Below are 24892 nucleotides of genomic sequence, written 5' to 3'. Positions count from 1 at the left end.
ATTTTTTTTAGGTAGCTGTCAGAATTTTTAGGAAGTATCTTTCGGAAACCTAAAAAAATAAACTAAGTATATCAGCGACTGTTTTTAACTTAGTTCGTAGGGTTAAGGCGGGAACAGTGGGTCAACGCAAACAGTGACTCGGTCGCCCAAATATCGCTAGGTATACACTGTAGCACCCTTACGTGTGAGAATAATCATTGAATTTGTTCGATTACTGAATTTTTCTGTTGTATTAGTAGAGAAGCTAATAGCCTCTCTCACGTTGGAAATGTTGGAATTAGGTTTAGTGAGCCTCTGTATATACTCGGCTATTTTTTTCCGAGTCACTGTTTCCTCCTTGACCCTACCTACCGATCTAATATTATTAAAAATACTACCCGTTACAATTAATCCCGAATCGATTTATTGTATTACGGCTAATTTAGACGGCTCCCGAACTCGTATACGATTTTAGTTACATTGCGGATCATTGAGGTTACATCAATTCAGCCGACCGATCAAACGACGCAATGAAATCAACTCGCATGCGAGTTTTCGTCTCGTCTAAATAAGCCCTTAAGTCATTAAGCCATATACCTATATGTATACGGGACGCATTCATTACACGTCCAATTCTTTAAGTAATTAAAACTATTTATTATTTATTGGATTTGCTCCATAGTTATATATAGGTATTAGTTATATTGCTAATTTGACGCAATAGATTGTCTTATTATTTATAACTCAATTAGCTTTGCTCCTACAAAACCGATCCCTACAAAACTCTAGGTATAATATTTTGTTCGTTGGTGTCTCAGTGTTTTTTTAAAGTAGGTACTCAAATGAGGTGCATAATGCTACAAACAAATATTTTTTTAATTTGGTAATGTGAATTTTCCGTGTATTTTCCGATTATATTTATAATTGTTTATAATAAAAGTGTTTTATTCCATATTTAGCATTTAGTTCCTCGGCTGTATATTTTAAAATATTTAGAATAATAATTATGCTAGTTAAGTTTAGTCCACAAGTTCAAAGTGGTCATAGTACATCTGTAAAAAAATCAAACTTCTAAGTTAACGTAAAAAAAGATACGGCCGCTTATGCCGCAAAATACGTATATTTGGACCTCATTTGGACATTATCAAGGGAATCAAAATTGATAGAGTACTTCCCGTTGACCTAGAACTATGAAATTTGGCAAGTAATTGGCCACTCCTTACAAATCAGAAAGAAACAAGCTAATAGCATGAATCTAGTATTTTATTTTATTTTAGGATCGTACCATCTATGGCTATTGAATCTTATTATTAAGAGTGGCCAATAACTAATAGCAGTCACAGTCAGTTACACAACAAATATAGGGAAAAATCTGCAAAGTGTAAATTTGTAAATAAGAAAATGTTAAATGTTAGTATAACGCACTGACTTAATATAAAAGAAATAGACACACAAAGCAGAACAAAAACGTCAAGAAATGTGGATCCCAATGACGTTTCGCACCATTTGCATTGATGATAAAAACGCTTACGTAAATTTTGAGTCAAGATAAATGTTTCGCACAGAAAAGAGCTTAATGTCGTAAGCATTAAGTGTCAAATTTGCAAACATAAGTACCAACACTGTTAAAAAATTTAGTCCGATGGCACTAAACGTAACGTATTTACGTCAAACAACGTCAAACGAGAATAATGAACGAATGGAGTCACTTTGGTACACTTTAATATGTATTACTGTACAGGAAAACCAATTGAAGTAATAAATAAAACAAATTTAATTTAATCGGGAGCTCAAATAAAATTAATTCGTGGTTCAAATTCAAACAAATTAAATTTTTAATTCGTAAGTATACGTCTTTAAATACTAATTTCCTTGAAATAAATTCTACTTATTAAATAACTGTGTATTTAAGATCTACATTTACTCATAGCACGGGTGCACGGGGACATTTAGATACTGATTGGATTTTTTTTTATGAAGTCTACCTATACTTTATAAAAAAATCCGGTGGTTGTCACTGTGTTCCAACAGGTTTAGCATTTACAGTTAGTCGATATAAGCCCTTATTGGTAGTGTATATGTCGGAAACAGGGAAATGGGCCGAACACACAAGTGCCGTTTTGCCTTGTTTAAATCTGCATCATCCCTATCTCTTGCTATAATTAAATAGCAGTCCACTTTGCACGTCGCATAGGTTTTCTTGGAAATCTTGAATTTAAACATAATATTATTTCTTATGAATTCCATATAAAAATATAAAAAAAATTGACCTCACATCGACTCATTAGATTTTTGTTCCTTGACATCCCTTCTTTGGTACTAACAAATTAATTTATTCAAAACCATAAAATTACCACCAGATTACATAAATTATGTAATGCTATCCAAAGAACTAACCGAAAGAAATACATTCCATCCTTTTTCCTTGTTTTATCATTGTTATTTTTACATATTTTAACGGCACATTTCGTAATTGTTGACAACTTCACATTTGAGCGTTTCAAACAAGACTAAACGAAAAAGTAATGCATGATCTGTTTTGACATCACTTTTGTGGGGCCATTTTTGGCGGCTGATTGGGTATCCAGTTATTTATACTATATCAATGGTATAACGTAAATATTCTAGCGACAACTTGTGTTTGCTAGTCTAAACCTCGTTTAAATTGATCTGGAATGTCAAAAATGACAAAAATGTCCGTCATCACAATAAATATTTTTCTTTTCCTCATTTTTCGTAATTCCATATATCTAACCCGTCTTATTGCCTTTAGTGAATATAACATACCCGGTGTAAATAATTATTGTCAGACAAATTCTATGACTGAGCTTTCAAGTGATCTCAGACCAGTTATACGCCGGAGCGGCAATCACGTAATATTGCCAGTTCAACCATTAAGTTATACTTATCTGGACATTATATGCTTATCAAATCACGACAATGACGATAAAAAGAATACGTCTGCAGAGTCGACTCCTGAAGAGCCAGAGCGAGTACGAGAACCTGAACGAGAACAACCGGAGCCTCCCGAGCCAGAGGCTCAGCAGGAAGAACGTCCGAGGAGTCGTATAGAGACGTACGACGAGTTTGCTAGGTACAGAGACTCCAGCCGACCTCCGGACAGTCATTACGCGCCTAGTCCACGGTTTCGTCGGTCTCGAGGCTCCAGAATCGGGTTCAACGTTTACATTGTTCTGTATCAGACAGCTATTTACCTTATCGTAGTTTAGTATTGTTTTGCATTCCTAATGCAAAAATGTAAGACAAGCCCTATGAGATAATAATCAACCACTCACCACTGTACCGGACTGCGGGACGGAGGGATATCCTCCTTGATCTCGCGGAGGTTTCCGGCCAAGGTTAAGCGCTGGGAGAGGCTCAACTGGCATAAATTCTTTATCGGTTTAAGACAGTTAAAATGAGTATAGGTTTACTGCTTAAATCAGGGTGCGTAGACAAGATGCCAATCGTTCGGTTCCCCGTAGCGTAGTTATCTCTCTCTATCACTCTTCCATATTAATGCGACCGAGACAATTGCATTTCGTTTGCTACGGAGCGTTAACGATTGGCATCTTGTCTACGCACCCTGGCAGTTGGTGGGAAGCATGTCATAGTCGAGCTGCGGTTTGGTTGGTCCGTTAAGTAAGCATGGTTGTGCAGTCAGCAGTAGAATTTGCTAATCGGGCGAAGTGCATCTTGCATTTCGAAGACCTCGCCCGCTTAGCAACTTCTGCTGCTGACTGTAGGTATGTGGGTACATAACTGGGTACATATCATTTAGCTGACACAATAGCTGAATTACCTCCCCAAGTATAAGGAATGGCCTGTGTGTGTGTGTGTGTGTGTGTGTGTGTGTGTGTGTGTGTGTGTGTGTGTGTGTGTGTGTGTGTGTGTGTGTTAGTGTGTGTTTTTGTGTTAGAAGTACTAGGTAAATATTATGCAGTAGGTAAATTTGTGACAATATTTTTTTAGTTGTTTTATGTCTAAGGTCAATAAAATGATATGAAAATACTAATGTAGTTGCGATTTTTTTATTACGGTATTAGACCCAGTTTTTTAAGTACCGATTATAAATAGGTATAGGTACTTCAAGTATTCTAAGAAATATAGGAAAAGCTAACTGCAAAGATAGGCGAAAATAAGTCGAAAAAAAAAATCGTCTGCGGTTAGGTTTCGCAGGCAGTTTAAGCTTAGGCTTACATCACTCTTATAACTGTGTCTAACGTCACTTAATACATTGTACCTAATCCTTCAAACGGCGTACGGCGACGGTGTAGTAGACCGTGCTAAAAAATTGATATATTTTGATGTAGGTAGTGCATAACTGTTACCATCGTATTTTCACGGAAACGTACGAAAAGTACTGAGGTTAACTGAAGTAGCATATTGACAAGAAATATATAATTATATATACCTACTCGTATACTACTATTCTGTCAGCGTTTCCAATTTAAATGCCAAGCATACGTTGCATTGGAATGAAAAATAGGTAGGTAGGTACTGTAGGTAGGTAGGTAAATTAATGCACCTTTTATTGTAAACATTACGTGCATGCTAGAGCTATTTCGCATTTAATAAGGGTCTTAGGAAATAGATCACGCACTAATCAGTCGGGTGCTCTATAAATTGCGTAATGCACTGAAGTAGGCATATCTCTATAGAGGATCACTACCTGTAGGTACTAGTTTGCTAATTGCCTGCAGGCGTCCGGGATACTCGTCTCGCCCCACACGCTTACAGCGTCCCGTGTGATCATGTTCGTTTCACTGTTTTGCTTTACCATACTAGCGCTAGCTAGAGCGGAATCTTTCTGTAGTGACAACGTGCGATGGGCGCATCGGTTGAACATAGTAAACGCTTACGGGGTGTGGCACGGCGTCGCCTTCGCGCAGCACACCCCTGACATGACCAACAAGCCCATGGACGTGGGCTGCGTCACCCTTTATATCAGCGATGCTACTGGCGATTACCAATTCGATTGGCTCGATTGGAGTGTGAGTCAATTATTATTATTCTATTATCAATGAAGTCCATTCGGAAAATATGTTACCAAATTAATGTAGTAGTAGACGTAATAATAATCCTTATTCGACAGCTGATTAAGCTTCGTCGTCCATAATTTAGTCAAAATGCTAGTGACCTCCATTTTGTTAATTAAACATTTCATTTCTAATACTTAATTATAACAAAATTCTATGTAAATATGAATATGTACGAGACAGTATTGAAGAACGCTACTATTTTCGGCTTAAATGTTTTTTTTTTTTATATTTTGGTAAGTATAGGTAGTGTAGGTACTTGTTTGGGTATTTCTTAGTACTATTTAGTATTATTGTTTTCTTTTAATTGGCCAATTGAAAACTTTGAACAGTACTTGAAAGCACATCACACAGTTTCTAGTATTATTATGTACAATTGACAGGCGAGACAAAGATACAACGCCAGCAACTGGTGGTCTCTCGGCAGCAACCCGTGGAGCTCCCCGCCAGGCCCGTTGTACCAGTCGCGCCGGCGGCGGGACCTCTCCCAGCAGCGGCGCATCCGCGTGTTGTGGGACGAGGACGGCGAGACCATGGAGCAGACCTACGACTACTCGCCCGAGGACCCGGGCCTGTGGACCGTCGAACAGTGGAGGCCAGGTGAAAGGGAGTTGAGAGCTAGGGGTGTAGGTCAGTAAAAAACTCTATGGTATTAACTTGTCTACTTCATTTCATAAAATACAACGTAAAGAATTACGTGAACAGCTAGTGTCACGTAAACTAAGTTCTGGAGTATGAAACATATTTTGTTGTTACATGGGTATTCCTCATGGAATAAAAACGTTGTATTTTATTGTACCTGAATAATATTGATGTTCCTGCCAACATTGCCAACACGAGTCAAGCGGACCGATATTTTACAAGTTATATGCCTTCTTGGCCTTACTAATACTATGTATTTCTCAGTCAGAGGCATAAAGACAGAATCCATCACGCATCCCACCCAGAACCCACGTTTACCCACGGCTCCATGCCGTTCACTTAAATCTTTGAATAGAAAATGAATGCAGCTTGTACTTTTTTCAGATTTGTGGTATCCTGATGATCCTCCAAGGCACCCTGAAGTGGTCCGTCTGCTGAAACTGACTCCCGATGAGATGATAATCAACCACTGTACCGAACTGGGGGTCAGCGGGATATTCTCCTTGATCTTGCGGAGGTTTCCGGTGCAAGTGAGACGCTGGGAGAGGCCCGAGTGGCAGAAGTTCCTCATGAGCTACGGGCTCAGCAACCCGTATCGGTACTTATCGGTGTGCGCGGCTTGTGCTCCTGTCACTTCTCTATTATGCTTCTTTGCCACAACGACTTTGTTAAGATTACTTTAATTGTATTCTTGTAATATTATGTACCTCTGTAAAATAATAACTATATTTCCTGGCATGACGATGCACAAATTAAATAACGAGACATTTAAAGATTAAATAACTACCTATTCAGTGGATGTTGATGAATTAGATCGAGCGAGTCGGCTTTTTTATGACCCAGTGACCCGTGTGTTATATATATGTATACATAAGCCCCGATGACCCGACAATTATTATAAGAGTTATAAATATATATATTACGGTCTAACAACACTTTCAATAAAATTATAAAAAATACGAAATAAGCAATACCTATCGATTTAATCGAAATCCAATATAGGTATGTGTGCCGAATGACATAAATGTTTTGCCAGATATTAAAGCCTTTTAAAATTGTCGAAGTATATAGGGAGGTAATTAAGAGGTAAATAACAGTTTAGTATACCTACATTCATTACCTAGGCGTTTTTTTTAAGCCCCTACACTTTTTTTTCACATAATTGCTTATGTTATTGATTGTTTATCTTATTTCTACTCAGAATCACGAGCTCTTTCGATCCTAATAGGAGAAAAAAAGTGTCCCAAAATTTCCATACATGTTTCGATCTTTCCATTCCGCGACCGCCATACAAAGTCTATGAAAAATGGTGACGGAATGGAAATAAAAACCTTAGGACACTTTTTTTCTCCTATTAGTATAGAAAGAGCTCGTGATTCTGAGTAGAAATAACATAAAATATCCCAAATTTGAAAAAAAAAGTGTAGGGGACAACTTAAAAAAAAAACGCTGATTGTGTTGTGTAACTTACGAATAAGGTGTTATAAAAAATAAATAATTGAATAGTTTTTAAACAAGTACCTATACTGTTATTTTATTTCATTTATTCCTTGTAAGGCTATTACACCTTATCCCACTAAATGAAAAGTTTTCCTGGTTCTTACTGACTGACAAATTGGTTTGACCAACTATATGAATTTACTAGGAATAGAGATTGCTATTCATATATTTTGGTAACCCTATTATGATCGATCTCCCTCTGATTATGATCTCAAAAACGCTACGATTTTTCATAAACTGCTGGCGGAACCCACTGCACCTTGTACCTACTGTCTTTTAAGTCAGAATTTAAGTTATTTCGTAATAATGATAATGAACGAGAAGGAGTAACTTTAATTAATAAAAGTATTAAGGGTCGGTTGCACCAAACCGTCTGTCACCGTTATAAAGCGTTCGCTAAATATTATTGTATGAGAAGTTTCATAGATCTCTGCTGCGTACGTTCATCAGTCTGTTAACTGTGGTTGGTGCAACTGGCCCTAAGTCGTATGATTAGTATAAACAATGACGAATAATCTCATTTACGTAAGTCAATGAAGCAACCTCATATTTATGAGGTAGGAATTTGATGATTTTAAAATTGATGATGCGAAAATCATGCTTGACCTTGTTAGGCTTGTTATTAACCGACTTCAATTCAAAATTCCATTCTCAATCATTCTAAGGACACTTGCTTTAGTAATTTATACATATAGTAAAAAAAACCGGGCAAGTGCGAGTCGGACTCGCGCACGGAGGGTTCCGCACCATCAACAAAAAATAGAGCAAAACAAGCAAACGGTCACCCATCCAAGTACTGACCCCGCCCGACGTTGCTTAACTTCGGTCAAAAATCACGTTTGTTGTATGGGAGCCCCACTTAAATCTTTATTTTATTCTGTTTTTAGTATTTGTTGTTATAGCGGCAACAGAAATACATCATCTGTGAAAATTTCAACTGTCTAGCTATCACGGTTCGTGAGATACAGCCTGGTGACAGACGGACGGACGGACGGACAGCGGAGTCTTAGTAATAGGGTCCCGTTTTTACCCTTTGGGTACGGAACCCTAAAAACAGACTATAGTACGTAGGTATAGGTACTTTTTCGAAAGTTTACTTACATATGGTTAAGTACATTTTCACCACACCAGCTCGGAAAGGCTTACTTTGCACTTTAAAAACGGATAGCAAAGTTGCACTTTGCTATCAGTAATTCACATGTGAGGCAAAGTAATCAAATGCAAATTTTGAGTTGTTTTCTTATGTTTGCTGGTAGAATTGACTTTTAAATGATGATTTTGGATGATAAAAAGTTTGATCTTGTTTGATATGTATTTTACATTTAATATTTGCTTCGGGTTGGTGTGGTGAAAAATTATGTGTTCCACTCGAGGGCAAATTTTGTTTAACCCTCGTGCTTTGAAACCCTCGCAACGCTCAAGATTCCATTTTTCGAACCACTCGCTACGCTCGTGGTTCAATTTTAGAATCTTTGGCTTGCTCGGGTATGAATATTAGCACGAGCGGTTAAACAGCAACTTTGCCCCCTTGTAAAACAAATAACTATTGTAGCATTCTTCTTGTGACTAATGTCTTATACAGAGTGCTTCCTGTAACAGGAGCAATAAATTAAACTGTAGGCTGTACTCCTCAAACTGACCAACATTTGTTCAGCAACTTTTGAAAATAACTCAGGTTTTCATTTTTATTACACTTTAAAGTTTATTCTAAGACGCAATGTATTGCAAATTTTGTTATGTTTAAAGCGTGACAAGCAACGTCAAACACACTGATGTCAGCGTACGAGGGCTGTTTGATAAGTACCCGTTTATGAAAAAAATAATCAGTTGTTTTTGTTTATATGCATTTATTTTTCTTCATAGTCTCCTTTTAACTCTATACACTTGTTCCACCTATATTCAAGCTTCAATAAACCATCCAAAAAGTATGATTTCGGAAAGTCATTAAAATAGGCCTCTGTGGCGGCAATGACTTCGTCATTTGATCCAAATCGCTTACCACCGAGCCATTTTTTCAGGTTGGGAAACAAAAATAAATCGCATGTGGTCAAATCTGGAGAATACGGGGGGTAAGGCAATAGGGCGTAGCGTAATTGTGTTTATTTAGCCATCACAACTCTAGACGAATGAGCTGGTGCGTTGTCGTGATGAGACAGTACTTTTTTATTTTTTAAATGGGGTCGTTTGTCCTTCAACCCAGCGTCAAATTCATCCAATAAATTGGCATAGTACTGCCCTGTTATCGTTTTCCCCTTTTTCTAAGAACTCAATATGTATAATACCCTGCGAATCCCAAAAAACGGTCGCCATGACCTTTCCAGCCGATGGAACGATTTTTGCTATCTTTCGCGCAGGTTCACCCGGTAAAATCCACTGCTTCGACTGCCCTTTCATTTCCGGGGGGTAGTGGTGACCCACGTTTCGTCTACGGTCACGAAACGACGCAGAAACTCCTTCGGGCTACGTTTGAACACGGCCAAACACTGCTCCGAAGTAGTCAGTCGGTTCCGTTTTTGCTCCTCCGTGAGTAAACGCGGCACCCACCTCGCCGATACTGTCTTCATACCCAATTTTTCTTCTAATATGTTTTGTACCCGCTCGATTGGAACATTTACAGCATCAACGATTTCTCAAAGTTCAATTCGGCGGTCGGCTAAAACGATATTTTCAATTTTCTTAACCATATCGTCTGTAGTCACCTCAATTGGGCGGCCTGGGCGATCCTCATCAAAGACGGTTGTTCTCCCCCGCTTAAACTCGTTAAACCAGTATCTGACGGTTGTCATAGAAGGAGCACATTCATGGTAAACCGCTTGCATTCTTACTTTTATTTCATCACATGTTTTTCCTTCCAAAAACAAGAATCTAATTACAGACCGATACTGCTCTTTGTCTATTTTCACAATTTTAAGTTCACGCTTTCACTGAATCGCTGTCAAATGAGAAAAAACAAAAGAATGCTGTTTTTTTTTTAAATTTTCCCACCTCTGAAAAATGGCTTAAAACGATTGTATACATATTTTCGGCCCGTGATATTAATACATTTGGAAAACGGGTACTTATCAAACAGCCCTCGTACATTGAAGGCAATATTTATTTTGTATGAAAAAGAGGAAGTCTAAAGGATTGATAATTTTTAAAAGTTGCTGAACAAATGTTGGTCAGTTTGAGGAGTACAGCCTACAGTTTAATTTATTGCTCCTGTTACAGGAAGCACCCTGTATACTTGCACAGTTCAAAGGTAAATATTCAAACCCGGTGTCCTAATAAACGTTAACAAGTGTGTTTATGAAGATGAACACGTGACCCCTGACTCTGTCACACCGGACACGGGGTCACTCGGACTACAGAGGATCATAGCTAACCAACTAATCATATTCAATTGTACCATTTAAGTCTTAGTAATTATGGAGAGCCTTAGTAAGCAAAATTACCACCTACATCCTGCTCAACCGGTGGCCCGGCATGACCTCTAGCCTGATTCCAAGATGATTGTTTTCCGTAGCTAGGCGCAGTCATCATCTTCTTATTGCTTGTCCTAATTGTCACAATTTTTCACCACACCTTGCTAATTGCGAACGCGGAGGTCTTCTGAAAACTGCACGATTGCACATCAATACTCATAGCGATAGCGGTTCGCCAAAAAACGCTGCGAATGGTGTTAAAGGTATGAAAATCGGTACGATTGAGCTTTAGGACATTTGAAACAATTTTACCCGAAACACCAACAAATAAAAAATAAAACGAGAGGAGTTATGACGTCTTCTTTTTTTTGTATGGAATAAAAAAAAAGTTTATAAACCTATCGTGTGTGATATTAAACAAAAGGTATTTCTGAGCCGATACCAAAAATATATCAATCACATCATTACATTTGAGTAATTTTTTTAAAATTAGGTATAATAAAAATAATTTTCAAAACATACCAAGTTTGGGCTTCTCCAGATACAATACCGTTAAAAAAAAATTGAAAAATATACCTCAAATTATACCTAATATCCTCATATCTAATCCTAATAAAGCAATTTAAAAAATATATACATTTAGTTTTTTTTTAATTATTCAATTTTACAAAGTGTAATAATAACCCTGCCGAATTACTCAATACGAGTATGTCATTCGGGTAAAATAAGAGTATTGAAACTTGGTTTACATGTTCCTTTGGTAATATCTAAGCTTTAAGTAAGAAAAAGTTCTGATGAGTGGGGGGTGGAGAACTCGGGGAAAAGGGGGGGGGGGGCGTAAAAGGTGACTTTTTTCAGTTAATTCTTACATAGATAAATTTTACTACGACTTATAGATTCCGAGTTATAAGCGACTTTCTGGAAAAACCGTTATAAATTAATTTTATGCTTTCTATTTAAATATTTAATTGAGAGATTAATAAAAACTTTGTAAAATTGATATATTTAAAAAATACTACTTAAATGTAAATATTTTCAAAATTGCTTTATTAGAGTTAGATATGAGGATATTAGGTATAATTTGAGGAAAATTTAACAAAAACTATTGAACGGTATTGTATCTGGAGAAGCCCAAACTTGGTATGTTTTGAAAATTATTTTTATTATAATAAAAAAAAATGACTGAAATGTAATAATATGATATATTTTTGGAATCGGCTCAGAAAGCCCTTTCGATTAATACCACACACGATATGTTTCTACACATTTTATTTTTAAATTCCATACCAAAAAAAGATGACGTCATAACTCATCTCGTTTTTTATTTGTTGGTCCTTCGGGTCAAATTGTTTCAAATGACCTAAAGATCAATCGTACCGATTTTCATACCTTTAATATCATTTGCAGCATTTTACTGAATTTCTTGGTGTATCGCCAGCGCTATCATAGTCAGCAGTAGGTACCTACCGCCTGTTACGTTACGTAATTTGCAGCAGTTGCAGTTGTCATACACGGTGTTTTTTAAACTCCGTTAACCTCGAGGTATGGCTAAGTACATTTAATGGCATAGTTATTAAAAAAAAATCTCTCTCGCGTTTAGTAGCAAATTTATAAACTCATACTAAACAAAACACTAGTCATTATGTAAACAGACCCTAAGGCAAGTGTACACGATCGTAGGGGCCTAATCAGATAAAAATAAAGCATTGATTATCTTCAAAATGGAGTCAATTAGAATACCGGTTTCTTTGAGAAAGTTATTTAATTAAAGCTCAGGAATACACCCTTGAAATTAACGGACTTGTGTATTTTTACAAGTAGGTACCTACAGCGTTTAACCTCACGTTTAAGTATAGAAATGCGCTCACTTATTTTGATCATTTTGTTATTAAGAAAGTCTACGGATAATTAGTCAAAAAATAATCTTTAAAAATAAGTTAAATAATTTTTAGCTACAAAAATAATTTGTATAATTAATTGAAAAGAAAATACAAAATGTATAAAAAAAATGTAAATATAAATGTATGAAATGTACCTATCCCTGATTGTAATATTTTTTACAATTAAATTATTTTCGAGTAGGTACGTATATTTTTCTTATTATAGGTAATTAAAAATATAAGTAATAAACTTCACGTTATTATTATTTTTTAATTCTTCTAGGTACAATTGCTTGTTTGTTTAGTTATTGTAGTTAGTTGTAGTTTTTAATCTTAGTTTATAATTTTTTGCTTATAGATGGTCAACCAAATCGAATAAATCATCATTCATTCATTCAAATCTTGTCAGTAAAAAAGGCGCGAAATTCAAATTTTCTATGGGACGGTATCCCTTCGTGCCTACTTTTTTCAAATTTGCCGCCTTTTCCTACTGACAAGATCCGCTTGATCCGCTATATATTACTTACTTGTTTACTTATTTAATAAATCATTTAAATGTCTATTGTTTGTCTCATATTTAAGAAATTAAGAAATGTTGCGTAAGCATCATAAGTACGACTAAATAAACAAAGCCCGATTTTCCACTACAATAAAAGTTTTGGTCTCAGTATTATAATCGTTTATTGTTACTTATAACAACAAAGACGTGTTGATCTAGATTTGCCATTTAAATTTCGTTTATAGGTTGATGGGTTTTTCATGAGCGCAACACGCTTTACATTCTCACATATCCCATAGGCGGGTTTCATCATTCAATACCAGCCTTAATTTAGATTTTAAGAAGGCTCATATCCATGCATTACGGCGAGCTCCCGAGTTCGTTATCACTCCACCCACGACTATCATCAAGCTTAGTTAATTTACATGCTAGTCAGAGAGCGGTCTCAAACAGTCACACATTATATTGACCACTAAGTATCACGAGACGTGGTCCCCGTGCCGAACATTTTCGAATTCTTTTGAGAAAAAAATGCTTTCCATATTAATAATTAGTGTATTATTTAGCGCAGCCAAATGCGCAAGCTACCAACGAGACGACAGTAGCTATTCAACTTATTCGACCGCCTCAAATTTGTACGACGAATATGGACAGAGAAATTTAAATTTCGGAGATGACATAGCGGGGGTGCCGGTTGGTACCAGGTACCCTAATTCTTACTTAGAGTCCTCCTCTTCCGGCTACAATGGTGTGCTCCAAGGGCCGAACAATAATTTGTACCCCGGGTACAGCACCCCGCGGTATGCACCAAGCTATGATAATTACGGTCAAAATTATGGGCCAAGTTACGGACAAAACTACGGGCAAAACTACGGTCAAGGCTACGGACAGGGCTATGGACAGCAAGGATTCAGTTCCTATGAGTTTCCATTTGTGAGGAACAATAGAGATTATTGCATAAATAGAGCGCCACAGACCGGCATCTGGGTGGAGCGCCTGATGGGTATGTGGTACGGCGTCGAGCTGGTGCAGCACCTGGCAGGGGACACCCGGGTCGACTACGGGAGGACTTGTATTGTCATACACATTTCGGAGCCTAAGGACAGGGTAAGTCATAATTTGTACTTGTTAGCACATTTTAATCGCGAGTTATATTTTTTTAACAGCACACAAGGTAAGCTCATTTTATTTTAATCAGACTGTTAAGGAGCACTTTTAATAAATGTAGCACGTCTGACTTTATTTAGGTCAGATAAGTCCCAGTGACTACGAATCATGAAACAGAACGAACTGTAAATGGCAATTGGCAACATACACTTGCGGTGAAATAGGGTAACAATGACAATTAGAATTCATTCACATCTTGATCATGCGAGTCGCTTTATTGCTTTGCACTGCACTGTAGACTTTAGAATGACTCGGTGCTATGTCCCATACCATTTCACAAAATCGGATTACAAATTGATAAAAAATCTGTGATTAATGCTACTGGATTAGTGCTTACCCATGCATGCAATTAATGTTGCCACCCTCCCACCATGAAAAGAAACATGCAATAGTACATTACGATACAAGTGTGAACAGTAGGAAATTCGCAACGAGTGGCGATTTAAAACACTTCCTTCGATCGTGTTTTAATTTATCGCCACTCGTTGCGAATTTCCTTTTCTTACGTGTATTGTACAACGTTTTACGGTACATATGACCTTTTAAATTTTTGACATAGGCACGTATCTATTGTCCTTAATCCCGCCCTAGGGCGGTAAAGTAGCACCAGCACCATATGTACTGTAAATAAATATAACCACCACAAAAAATAAAAACTCGACACGTGTTTCGTTTCTTCACGATAGGCATCATCAGGGAATGCTGGAGATGTTGACCGATACAATAAACAAAAAAAAACAATAAAACACTGACGATATTAAAATATAACCATATTACCTACATAAATACTTACATTCTATGAGTATATATTCTGAGTCATAGCAATTCATAGTCAAGCGATGCGTCATTGTAGTAATGTAGTTCAAAGACGCATTTTCAAGGGTTTCGTAGGAGGTTTCAGAACCCTCATAGTTTTCTGTCTGTCTGTCCGTCCGTCTGTTCATACGTCTGGAACGTGCCAAACTATCTTAAAATGGGCAAGCCGGTGTGCATTGAGCTCAATAACCACTTGGAGGTAAATATTAATTGATTGATGTAGTCATAGTAATGGTACAGCCATAGTAATTTTACGCGGTAAATTAAAAAGGCTCAGGGTACTTCTACATCTATTAAAGCATCGTAGGGTCAAATGATAACATCAAATTGGGAGAGGCAGGCGCGCGCGCGCTTCGACTGTCAGTTGAGCTGCGATCGACGGAGTTCAACCAGATCGCGTTCGCGTTCGCTAAAACCACGCTAAAACTTATAAAAGAGTCAACTGATTGTATACGTTTATTCTAATAACCGAGTGAATGATAAACCGTGATAGTGGAAACAAAAATGAATGTTCGTGTTGCTCTACAGTTAGCTTTATTATTTTTTAATGTCGTGTTTATATTAGGTAATGAAACAAATGAATTTGTTGTTACTTGTCATAACGAACACTTCTATGACGATTTAGACATAAGTGAAATATTAGGCAAGTGGTACGTGGTGGAAGTGTACATGCATTTATCGCGACAGGGAGTTTACGTTGTGAACAAGTGTCCCGTGGTTACCATACTGAGGGTAGGTAGAGTCTTGCCACGATTGCTTTAGAAAACTTGAAAATATAGCGATGTGCAAAATTGCATGGACACATTGTGAATGAATTCATTCATAAGGTGGCCATGCAATTTTGCGGCTGGGTATACTTTAGTTCCTTTCTTATTTATATTTTTAGGGGGTGTAGGTATAGTTTAGTTCCTTTCTTACGTCATTTATTTTTATTTTTTTATAATTACTTAATTATTAACTTACTAAAAAAAAACAAGATCGTAAAACTCAGTAAATACAGGCACTTTTGGATTACCTGATAGATTGTTTTTATTATACATTTCTATTTCGCATTTTCAACTACTCAAAAGTTATCTAGAAGAGATCGCTCTTCAGCTATAAGATCGCTTGTTATTTACCTCTACTTTCAATCTTTCTTAATATGATGTAGGTAATTAGGTATACAATGTCTGTAGGATAACGCGCATTTTTGAGTTTTTAGGTAAGTATATGTTTTCCGAGCAAAGCTCGGTCTCCCAGATATTTGACAATTATAATTCCACCCTTATAATTACCGCGCGCGGAGATCGCTCCGCAGCCGCGAGCCGATACGTGCCTGACTGCCTGTTCCGGGTGCGTCATCCGGCTGATTTGGCTAGTCAACTCCCTGCTTCCGATCCGATGCGCATTTATTTGCTCCAGACCACCGGGCTTCCCCTCACATTTCTGCGATTACAGATATACATTACGATTTAGTTTTTTTACATGTACCTACCTACATGATGGCTTTGTCCTCTTCACCGCGGAGGCACGTGATTATAGTTCACTAAAGCGTTTCGTAATGAAGTCATTGTAGTTGAGTCTAGAGCCCACAGTGAAAAGTATGCGATCATAGCTTGGTATATGAAGTCGTAATTCAAACATTAAAGTCGACGAGCAGAAGAACTCATTTATATTACGTACTCATGTAAATAGGTTTATTGTTTCGTACAGTCCTCTTATATAATAATATAGGTATTGCGATTGTATGTTCTGTAATTGGTATAAGTCTAAGTTTAATGGTACTTATGGTCTCTTAAGGATGACTCACGTTAGACCGAGCCGACCTACCTTTCTATGACAGATGACGGGTGATCACGTGATCCTTTCCATAGATAACGAAGCGCCGGAAGCTCCGGCCCGGACACGGCCCGGTCTAACGTGAGTCATCCTTTATTAAGGATATTGATAACAATTAATTTTGAGGACAGAGCCCGAATGTAAGGCCAGGCCAGGACCTTTACTCCTACGCGAGTTGTCTGAGTCACGAATGGCATTGAGGAGGTTAACTAATTAGCCTACTTTATCTCCGTAATCCCGCGCCGTTAGCACTCGTGCGTTTAACTACATTGATTGCACAATAAGTGCTTTGAGGAAACAAAAGGACTTACTTGAAAGAAACGAGGAAATGCACTTTGGAATTAAGTACCTACCTACTTATATACCTAACGCGGTTTACTGATGTAGGATATTAAGCTCATTTCTCGGGTGTGCGCATAAATAAGTCGAATTTCTAAGCTTCTTATTAATTGAGTATTAATTAGATCTTATTATTTAGAACCCATATAATTTTAAATTAAGTGACGGAAAACATTAAGTACTTAGCTTGCCTACTTATAAGTTATTAAATAAGATTATGCTTAACTTAAACTCCAAATAGCCAAAATGTGATTCTGATTAATGTGATCATTTGAACAGCGAAAATGGGATGGAGATCTATTATAGTGGCCAATAACCTATAGCAGTCACCCTAGTTTTTTTAATAGCGGGAGCTATCGAGCCAATATTTGGTTTAATTCCGGGCACTGTCACCTTCATGCTGCAGTCGATTAGTCTTACATGATGCCGCTCGTTCGCGGCCGTGACGGCTGGTGATCGATCATCTTATTGGCATTACTGACTATAAATACCACTTCGCAGTGGTTGACGTACTTAAGCATATAGACAATAATAGGTAATAGGTAAACAAGTCTTCCGTTTGACTACGAACGCTGTAAATATGCGATATAATCCGTGAAACAAGTTTTCACAAAAACTAAAACTTTAAAAAGTCGGATTACGCAAAATAAAGGATTCCTCTCCAACATACCTACACATTACTAAGATTACCATATGAAAAGATATAACACGCGCCCAAAATATCACAATACACAGACTGAAGTATTACTTTTTAACGTCTCATGGACTGTACATACCTACTGCAACTGTAAATTCTTGACTATATTGTTCTGTGGAAACCTATTTCTCTTTACATAGCGGGTAGGCACAGTCGGCAATACCGTTTGCTTAGCACCTTTGCATACAAATTTTAATTTAGAGGGGTGGGGGGGGGGGGTACTTTTCTCTACAGCTGACTGTACACACACGACACTGTGTGACTGTTTACACGCCTTTGTCTATATTAAAAGTCTATTTGTCTATTTCGAAAACATGCGATTTTAAGGTAGGAAATTTGATTGCAGATCCATTCACATAGACAGCTGCATCACGTGGAGGCGCTGAACGCGCAGTTCCGCCAGATGTACCGGCACCTGCGACTCGTGTGGGACGAGGAGGGGCAGACCGTGGAGTACTCGCTCTACTTCAACAACAACTCCGCTGGCTACTGGCAGGCCTTCGGCGGACAAAATGGTAACTACTGTTGTGTTTTTACTCAAATGCTGTGCTCCGAAATGTTACTGAGGCTTATTCCATCGCAGCTATAGTGTGTGCTTTTTAGTTTTAATGGGTCGATCATTAGTCGCCTGAAATAGTTAGGTAATATTTACGATACAAGTGCGAAAAATAGGAAACTCGCAAAGAGTGGCGAATTTTATTACACGACCGAAGGGAACACGGGCTTCCAATCCAGAGTGAATATTGTTTTTTTTTAATTAGGTACCTACTCATGTCTTGTCTTTTCAATATGCTTGGCAAAAGAGTGCAATTGCAATATATGTACAACCAAGGCAAAATCAGCGTGTCTTTTTCCTCACAGTGATCGATCACACTGAATAATTAGGTGGCGCAGTGAGTGAAATAGTATAGCTTCACTCACTCTTACCCCATTCTAATTAATCATACGGCAGTGCAATTTCTATCTGTGTCATGTTATCGACCGTACAGTTATTAAAATATCCATTAATAAACGTAAGGTCAATGTGGCTAATTCCGTCATAGGGTCTATTCCGTCACGAGCGTATATTTCTTTGCTTTTCAATTGTAGGAAACAAAACCATCTGATTTTGATTGCTGAAATGAAACTACAAGGAATCGCTGCTTTGTGGGTGAAATTATCAGTTTTGTTCGTTGTTCGAGAAAAACGCTAATAGACGGAATAGTCCCTATCACGTCCCTATGACGGAATTAGCCACATTGACCTAAGTTTATTAGACATTTACGCTTTGGCGAATGATTTCGACCCATATTTATTATGAAAAACCACTAGCTACCACTACCACCACTTGAAAACTACCTAATAAATGTACCTACTGATGCAAGAAAGTGTAGATTATATTCCTATGTAGAGCTAGCGCAAAGTAAGAGTGTTTTTTTTCTATGTGCAAAAAGTATAGGTATACATATATACATACATTAAATAAATTATAGTTGGTCAAACCAATTTGTCAGTCAGAAAGAACCAGGAAATCTATACTCCTCCTGTTCTTTTGGGTGCTAATAGTACTAGTGTAAGACAAAGATAGTATGATTCTCTCTGTCTATATTTGAAATGAGACAGTCCTTTGACAAACTATAATAGGTCCATAAGACAGAATGTCACTCTCACAAACATATTGGTCATTAAGGGCCAGTTGCACCAACCACAGTTAGCATACTGATCAACGTCACGCAACTCACGCAGTATACTGCGTGACTACTACTACTTCCCATACATTAAAATTTAGTGAACGCTTTAACGGTGACAGACGGTTTGCTGCAACCGACCCTAAAGGGGCCCACTGATTACCAGTCCGCCGGACGATATCGGCCTGTCTGTTGTTCGGAGCTGTCAACTTTTTGTTAATCGCAGCGGACTGTTAATCAGTGGGCCCCTTAAGTCATTAAATTGTTTACGGTCTGTCATATAAACCTCACTTACGTGGTTTTTGTGAATTGACCAGTAAATAGCTTTTGTGATGTTTTGTTTATCAGTAAATAGGTCACGTCTGTGGGTCATTTGCAATTTTTTTGTACCTTTGTCTAATTTTGTAATGGTTAATTTTCGTTACGAAACTGAAAATTATTAAATTGTACAACGGGACTTAATCGCGTATCTAAGTTTTAAGATTTACCTCCGACGTTTCGAGGACGGCGTTGTCTAATTTTTTCTTAACATTTTCAGTTTCACTGATTTAAACTTTCACGATTTTTACACATTATTAAATTCTCCGAGACCACGGGGACAACGCCGACCTCAAAACGTCGGAGGTAAATCTTAAAACTTAGATACGCGATTAAGTCCCGTTGTACAATTTAATAATGTGTAAAAATCGTAAAAGTTTATATCAGTGAAACTGAAAATGTTAAGAAAAAATTAGACCAAGGTACAAAAAAATTGCAAATGACTCCTGTAAGCGCAAGGTACGAGTTTAAATGATGAATTGATGACAATGACATTATGCCATAGTTTTTTAATAGTTTGGTTGAGTTAAGTATTATGACTGTGTTAAAACAACGCTATATGCAGCATTTAACAATTAAAAAAAAGAGGTTACCAATATTAACTAGTTACTTGTCTTATACAATTTAGTTTCCTTAAATGTACTAAGCCATACGTCGAAGTCAACGCAATTCAATAAAAACACCGTGTAGACCTATTAACAAATCTTGCTATCTTTATGTGTAAAATTTACTGATACAATTCAAATTGATTCATAAGCACATATTAAATGACACTATTTATTTCTAGGTTCATTGAGCCAGCGCAGCACGTACCGTCAGTTCACCGGCACTGTCCAAGTACTGAAGGCAGTAAACGACCACTTGGTCCTAAACTTTTGTCAAGAGGGCTCGAACGGGCAGTCGGCCGAGCTGTACTCTGTGCTGTTCTCGCGCGACCCGGTCAGCATGACTCGCTGGGAGGTGGAGTCGGTGCACAGCCTCCTCCAGAACAAGAACCTGTCGGTGGCCTCCCGGAGGATGGTCTGCGGCAACGGCGCTCAAGCGCCCGCCTACAGCGGCCTGCTCTCCTTCTTGACCGGCTTATTTGCGTACATTGTGTGCTCGTCGTAACGGATGTGTTAGTCATGTCAAAGTTAAGAATCTTATGTATTAATTCTATTTACCTACATATTATATATTTAAAAACATCCTTTTAGCTCAAAAAAGGGTTTGTTAAAGACTCCGATTACATACATAATGTATTTCTACCGTAACGTTTTTATTTTTACTATACTGTATGTAGATAACTTCTCCATTGAATTCAAATTAATCAAATCGTTTTCTTTTTTATATTACTTTTAGATTGAAATAAAACAGTTACTAAGTAGGAATGAAAATCGGGAAGCACATACATGCGAAGCTTAATAAGTCTGTAAAAATAAAATTTACGACCACCTTATTTCAACGTCATAGAGTTCAATATTGCTTGACCAAAATATATCTCGCACGTGTAGGTGGGAGGGTATCTAAGTACGAAGCCAAATGCCAGTTCAGTGTCCCCCTAACGTAGTCCATGACGTCATCTCAGCCCCCTGGGGAGGCACGGGGCAGTAGGAGTGAGGTGAAGTCATTTGTATAGAATATCTTTAGGTACTAGGTATCTTGGTAATTAGTAGGTAATAAATAGTAATTGGAAAATAAGCAGCAAAGGTCGTAACACAGTATATATTACTAAGGAAGTAGAGAAAGCAGGGGGGGGGGGGATCTGTCGGCAGCTTGATGGTTGGTTAGATTATATAAATTTAGGGCACTCGGACCTAATTATTGCCTCAAATCTAGATGCGCGGCACCCAACAGTCAATTGGCCAACTCTAGGAAAAGGTAGGATGTAGAGTTTGTTGGTTAAATGTATTGTATGGTCCCTTAGATACTTAGTTCAGGGGTTCCCAAACGTTTTTGTAGCGCGACTTCCATGTTCTCAATATTTTTAGCGAATCCCTTGTAAATATGTAAAGATAACGTGCGCGTAGCTCTAGATTAGCTGGCGAAGCATGCCTATAAATGATACTTGCCGGTTCCCGGCGCCCCTGTAACCACGCCGCAATACCCCATGGCGTATGGGTATGGCGTCCTGACACACAGTTGGCGGAGATACTAGCTTACCACCAACGGAACGGTGAACTAGGAATTAGGAACACTTAATGTAAATGTACACATGTTGCAGTAAATAGACTTACTTTATTGTATTTTATTCGTAAAAATGTAATATTGAATTATTGACTCTAAATAAATACAGAACATGTTAGTCAATTTATATTTTTCCAACATGGTAAGGATAATCCTGGTTAGATACCATCTAGTCGCAGTTCCCAGGCAGTAATTTGACGATGTTCTTGGGATCAGAATAAACAATATTATCTTGGTTATCAAATGTGATCCCAAATACATTGCGTACGTAGGCTATTTCCACTAGAGTATGGTTATTTTTATTAGTAGCATAAATGGAGTGGTTGCTACAAAAGTAGGCATGTCCAGTGTTATCCAACGCTGCTCCGCGGAAAAGTTTGATGTCGGAGTACTGGTGGCGGTCGTGGCCGGCGCTGGAGCCCTCTTTGATCCGGTACAGACCCTTGTCGGTCGTAATAAACTGATCACCATCTTTGTCAATAACATATTGATAAATCTTGTCTTTTATGTAATGCACTTTTGTAGCGTTTTTCTTGTATACGTATAGATTTTGAGACGGAAAATCAATGAAGTAAAGATGTTTATAAAAGAACATGTACCAAATATTATAACCGCTGACAATATTCTCAAGAGTCTCGTTGTTATTTTTCAGGTTAAGTTTGTAAATACCCTTGCTGCCGCCCAGGTACACGTGGTGGTTTTCCTCGTCCACAGCTGACGCGAAACCATTGAATACCTCTTTTATTGCCGTCACATTTTTCTCACCCTTTTTTATGTAGCCGATTTCAAATGTGTCTTCTTCATTTTTTCCAACGTTGTAGCTGAAGAAGATTTTGTGTTCATGTTTGTACATAGACAGCTGGTAGGGCCGGTTGATACCGGTGGCTAAAACGTCTTTCTTGTGAATCTTGCCACGCACGGAGACGGTTTTACATTTTAATTTGTGCTCCCCTGCCGTAACGATGGCCACGAGAGCGGCGAGCAGGAATAGTTTCATTGTGCAAGCGCGAGCTCTGCTGTCGTGCGAATGATGCTGTCTGTCGAGGCACTGGCGCTGGCGGCGGTTGTGAGCCGCGGCTGCTGGCCACGCTGCTATCGACGCGGTGTCCACTTACGTTCACTATAGATAACATTCATCACATTACCTATGGGCATATGGTATTAGGGGGCGTATCTTTGTATGTTATCAGGTAGGTACGTATTGTAATTCAGAGGAAAATATACCATAAAAAATATTAGGTTACTACCTTAAAGCAAGACGTTATGAGTACTAATTTCTCGGTACAGATTTTAGCTGTTTAATACTATATGATTAAGGCAAAGTTTCCGTGTTCCTGTCCACATGTTAGCCCGTGTTGCTTTAAGGTTACTACTTATACTAGGTACTACCTCCTTATTAAACTTGAAATTACCGAATCATAAAAATATATTTGTCATCTGCCAATATTTATTTACCTACATTATTGTAACCATATATATGTTACATTTATCTGTGTGGACGAAAACAAAACGTCTAATTCATAATTTTGTAATTTACCTTTCAATAATGCTGACAGCAGCTGGTGAACATTGATGCTCGATCAGAAGACTGAGGTACCGGGAGCGCATAGCCGTGAGAAAATGGACACGAATCAGAACGAAACGACACGACTTTCTCGCTCTAACTAGGCGAGGGGTGATTCCACCCTCCTACGTACTTAACACCCCCCGATCCGCTTGCTTCGCTTGCGCGAGGAAAATTATTGCTGTCTTTCTCTTTCCACATTCTGGCAAATAGAAATAGAATCTGTCATAGTTACAGATAGTTACAGTGAGATAGACTAAGTAAATGATAAATATATTAAATTGTTAATAAAAAAAAAACTCAATTTAAACCTGCCGTGACATTTTTTTCTAATGAGTCTAATGACAATGATTAGGGCGACATATTGAACGCGCTTTTTCAAGCTAAAACTGTTGGCTATTTTGTGAACATTAAATGCAGGCAAAACAAAATTCAATAATTCATAATATTACCTACTTAGGTATTAACCACAAACTGTTTGAACATTTGTTGAAGAAAGAAAGAAGAAAAGAAAATAAATTTATTCAGGACGCTTACAATATTATTACACTTTTATTAATAATATCTGGGAGACCGAGCAAAACTCGAAAAAGCGTGTTTTCCCAGAGATAAGACCAAGCTAGATCGATTTTTCGCCCCCGCAAAACCCCCATATAAGTATTTCACTTATTTGCTTAATAACATAGGTACCTATGTGTTAGACTAATTATATAGGGCCACTTGCACCACGGGGGTCAAAAATTTTGCCAAAAACACCTCGCGCGATTTGTGCACAACCCCTTTCGGAAATAATCGCTCCGAAAGAAAAAAAATATGTGCCCCCCCCCCCCCATGGGTCCAAGAAATATGAAAAAAATCGTAGAAACAGAGCTTAAGAAAGACATTAAATGGAAACTACGCGATGCGAACATGATCACTTTAGCCGTTTTTGAGTTATTACAATAAGTCTTCTCTTCTTAGTAAAAATTCGAAAGTACTCCCTTTTGCTTGTAATGTACAATGTACATGATACTTACTAATAGCCCGTTTAGCCATTCTGACATAATGGTAACTACGGAACCCTACACTGAGCATGGTTCGACATGCTCTTGGCCAATTATTGTTTTTTATATACATTCCATACTTAGTAGCAAATCGTTGTGACAGTTCTAAAAAAGAATTTGTGATTTCAGTCAATTATTTTACAAAATCAAGTTAGAGGAGACCACAAGACATTGTCAGCCGAGGTCGACTTTACTAGGAAAACATACCTACTCAACAAGTAGGTAGATTTCTCACGTCGAGGAGCCACCCGAAGTTAAGCATCTTAGTTTCATGGTTTCCTAGTCTAGTTAGAAGTTTGAAGATAATGTTTGCTATTTCAAAATAAACAGGCTCTAGTTGGTTTTAATCTGTAT

At 37.8% G+C, this 24892-nt stretch overlaps 3 protein-coding genes across 3 annotated transcripts; 2 read left to right on the top strand and 1 right to left on the bottom strand.

The window, feature by feature from the left end:
• The first annotated feature begins 4664 nt into the window (after window positions 1-4664).
• LOC134660732 (uncharacterized) lies at window positions 4665-6359 on the top strand. The gene is made up of 3 exons (XM_063516517.1): window positions 4665-4973; window positions 5402-5648; window positions 6045-6359. Exons 1-3 carry the CDS (start codon window positions 4734-4736, stop codon window positions 6341-6343), a joined length of 786 nt encoding a protein of 261 aa, XP_063372587.1. The 5' UTR covers window positions 4665-4733; the 3' UTR covers window positions 6344-6359.
• A 6921-nt stretch (window positions 6360-13280) lies between these two features.
• Window positions 13281-21012, top strand: LOC134661900 (uncharacterized). The gene is made up of 3 exons (XM_063518142.1): window positions 13281-14050; window positions 18127-18295; window positions 20553-21012. The coding sequence occupies exons 1-3, from the start codon at window positions 13475-13477 to the stop codon at window positions 20873-20875; spliced, it is 1068 nt and encodes a 355-aa protein (XP_063374212.1). The 5' UTR covers window positions 13281-13474; the 3' UTR covers window positions 20876-21012.
• Window positions 21013-22037: 1025 nt separating this feature from the next.
• On the bottom strand, window positions 22038-22962 carry LOC134660635 (ommochrome-binding protein-like). The gene has a single exon (XM_063516409.1). The coding sequence runs from the start codon at window positions 22926-22928 to the stop codon at window positions 22101-22103; it is 828 nt and encodes a 275-aa protein (XP_063372479.1). The 5' UTR covers window positions 22929-22962; the 3' UTR covers window positions 22038-22100.
• Window positions 22963-24892: the final 1930 nt, after the last annotated feature.

This window comes from Cydia amplana, chromosome Z (genome assembly GCF_948474715.1).
Source record: "Cydia amplana chromosome Z, ilCydAmpl1.1, whole genome shotgun sequence".
Classification (NCBI taxonomy): domain Eukaryota; kingdom Metazoa; phylum Arthropoda; class Insecta; order Lepidoptera; family Tortricidae; genus Cydia; species Cydia amplana.
The sequence above is the reverse complement of the archived record's forward strand: the minus strand, read 5'-3'. Positions and strand labels throughout refer to the sequence as shown.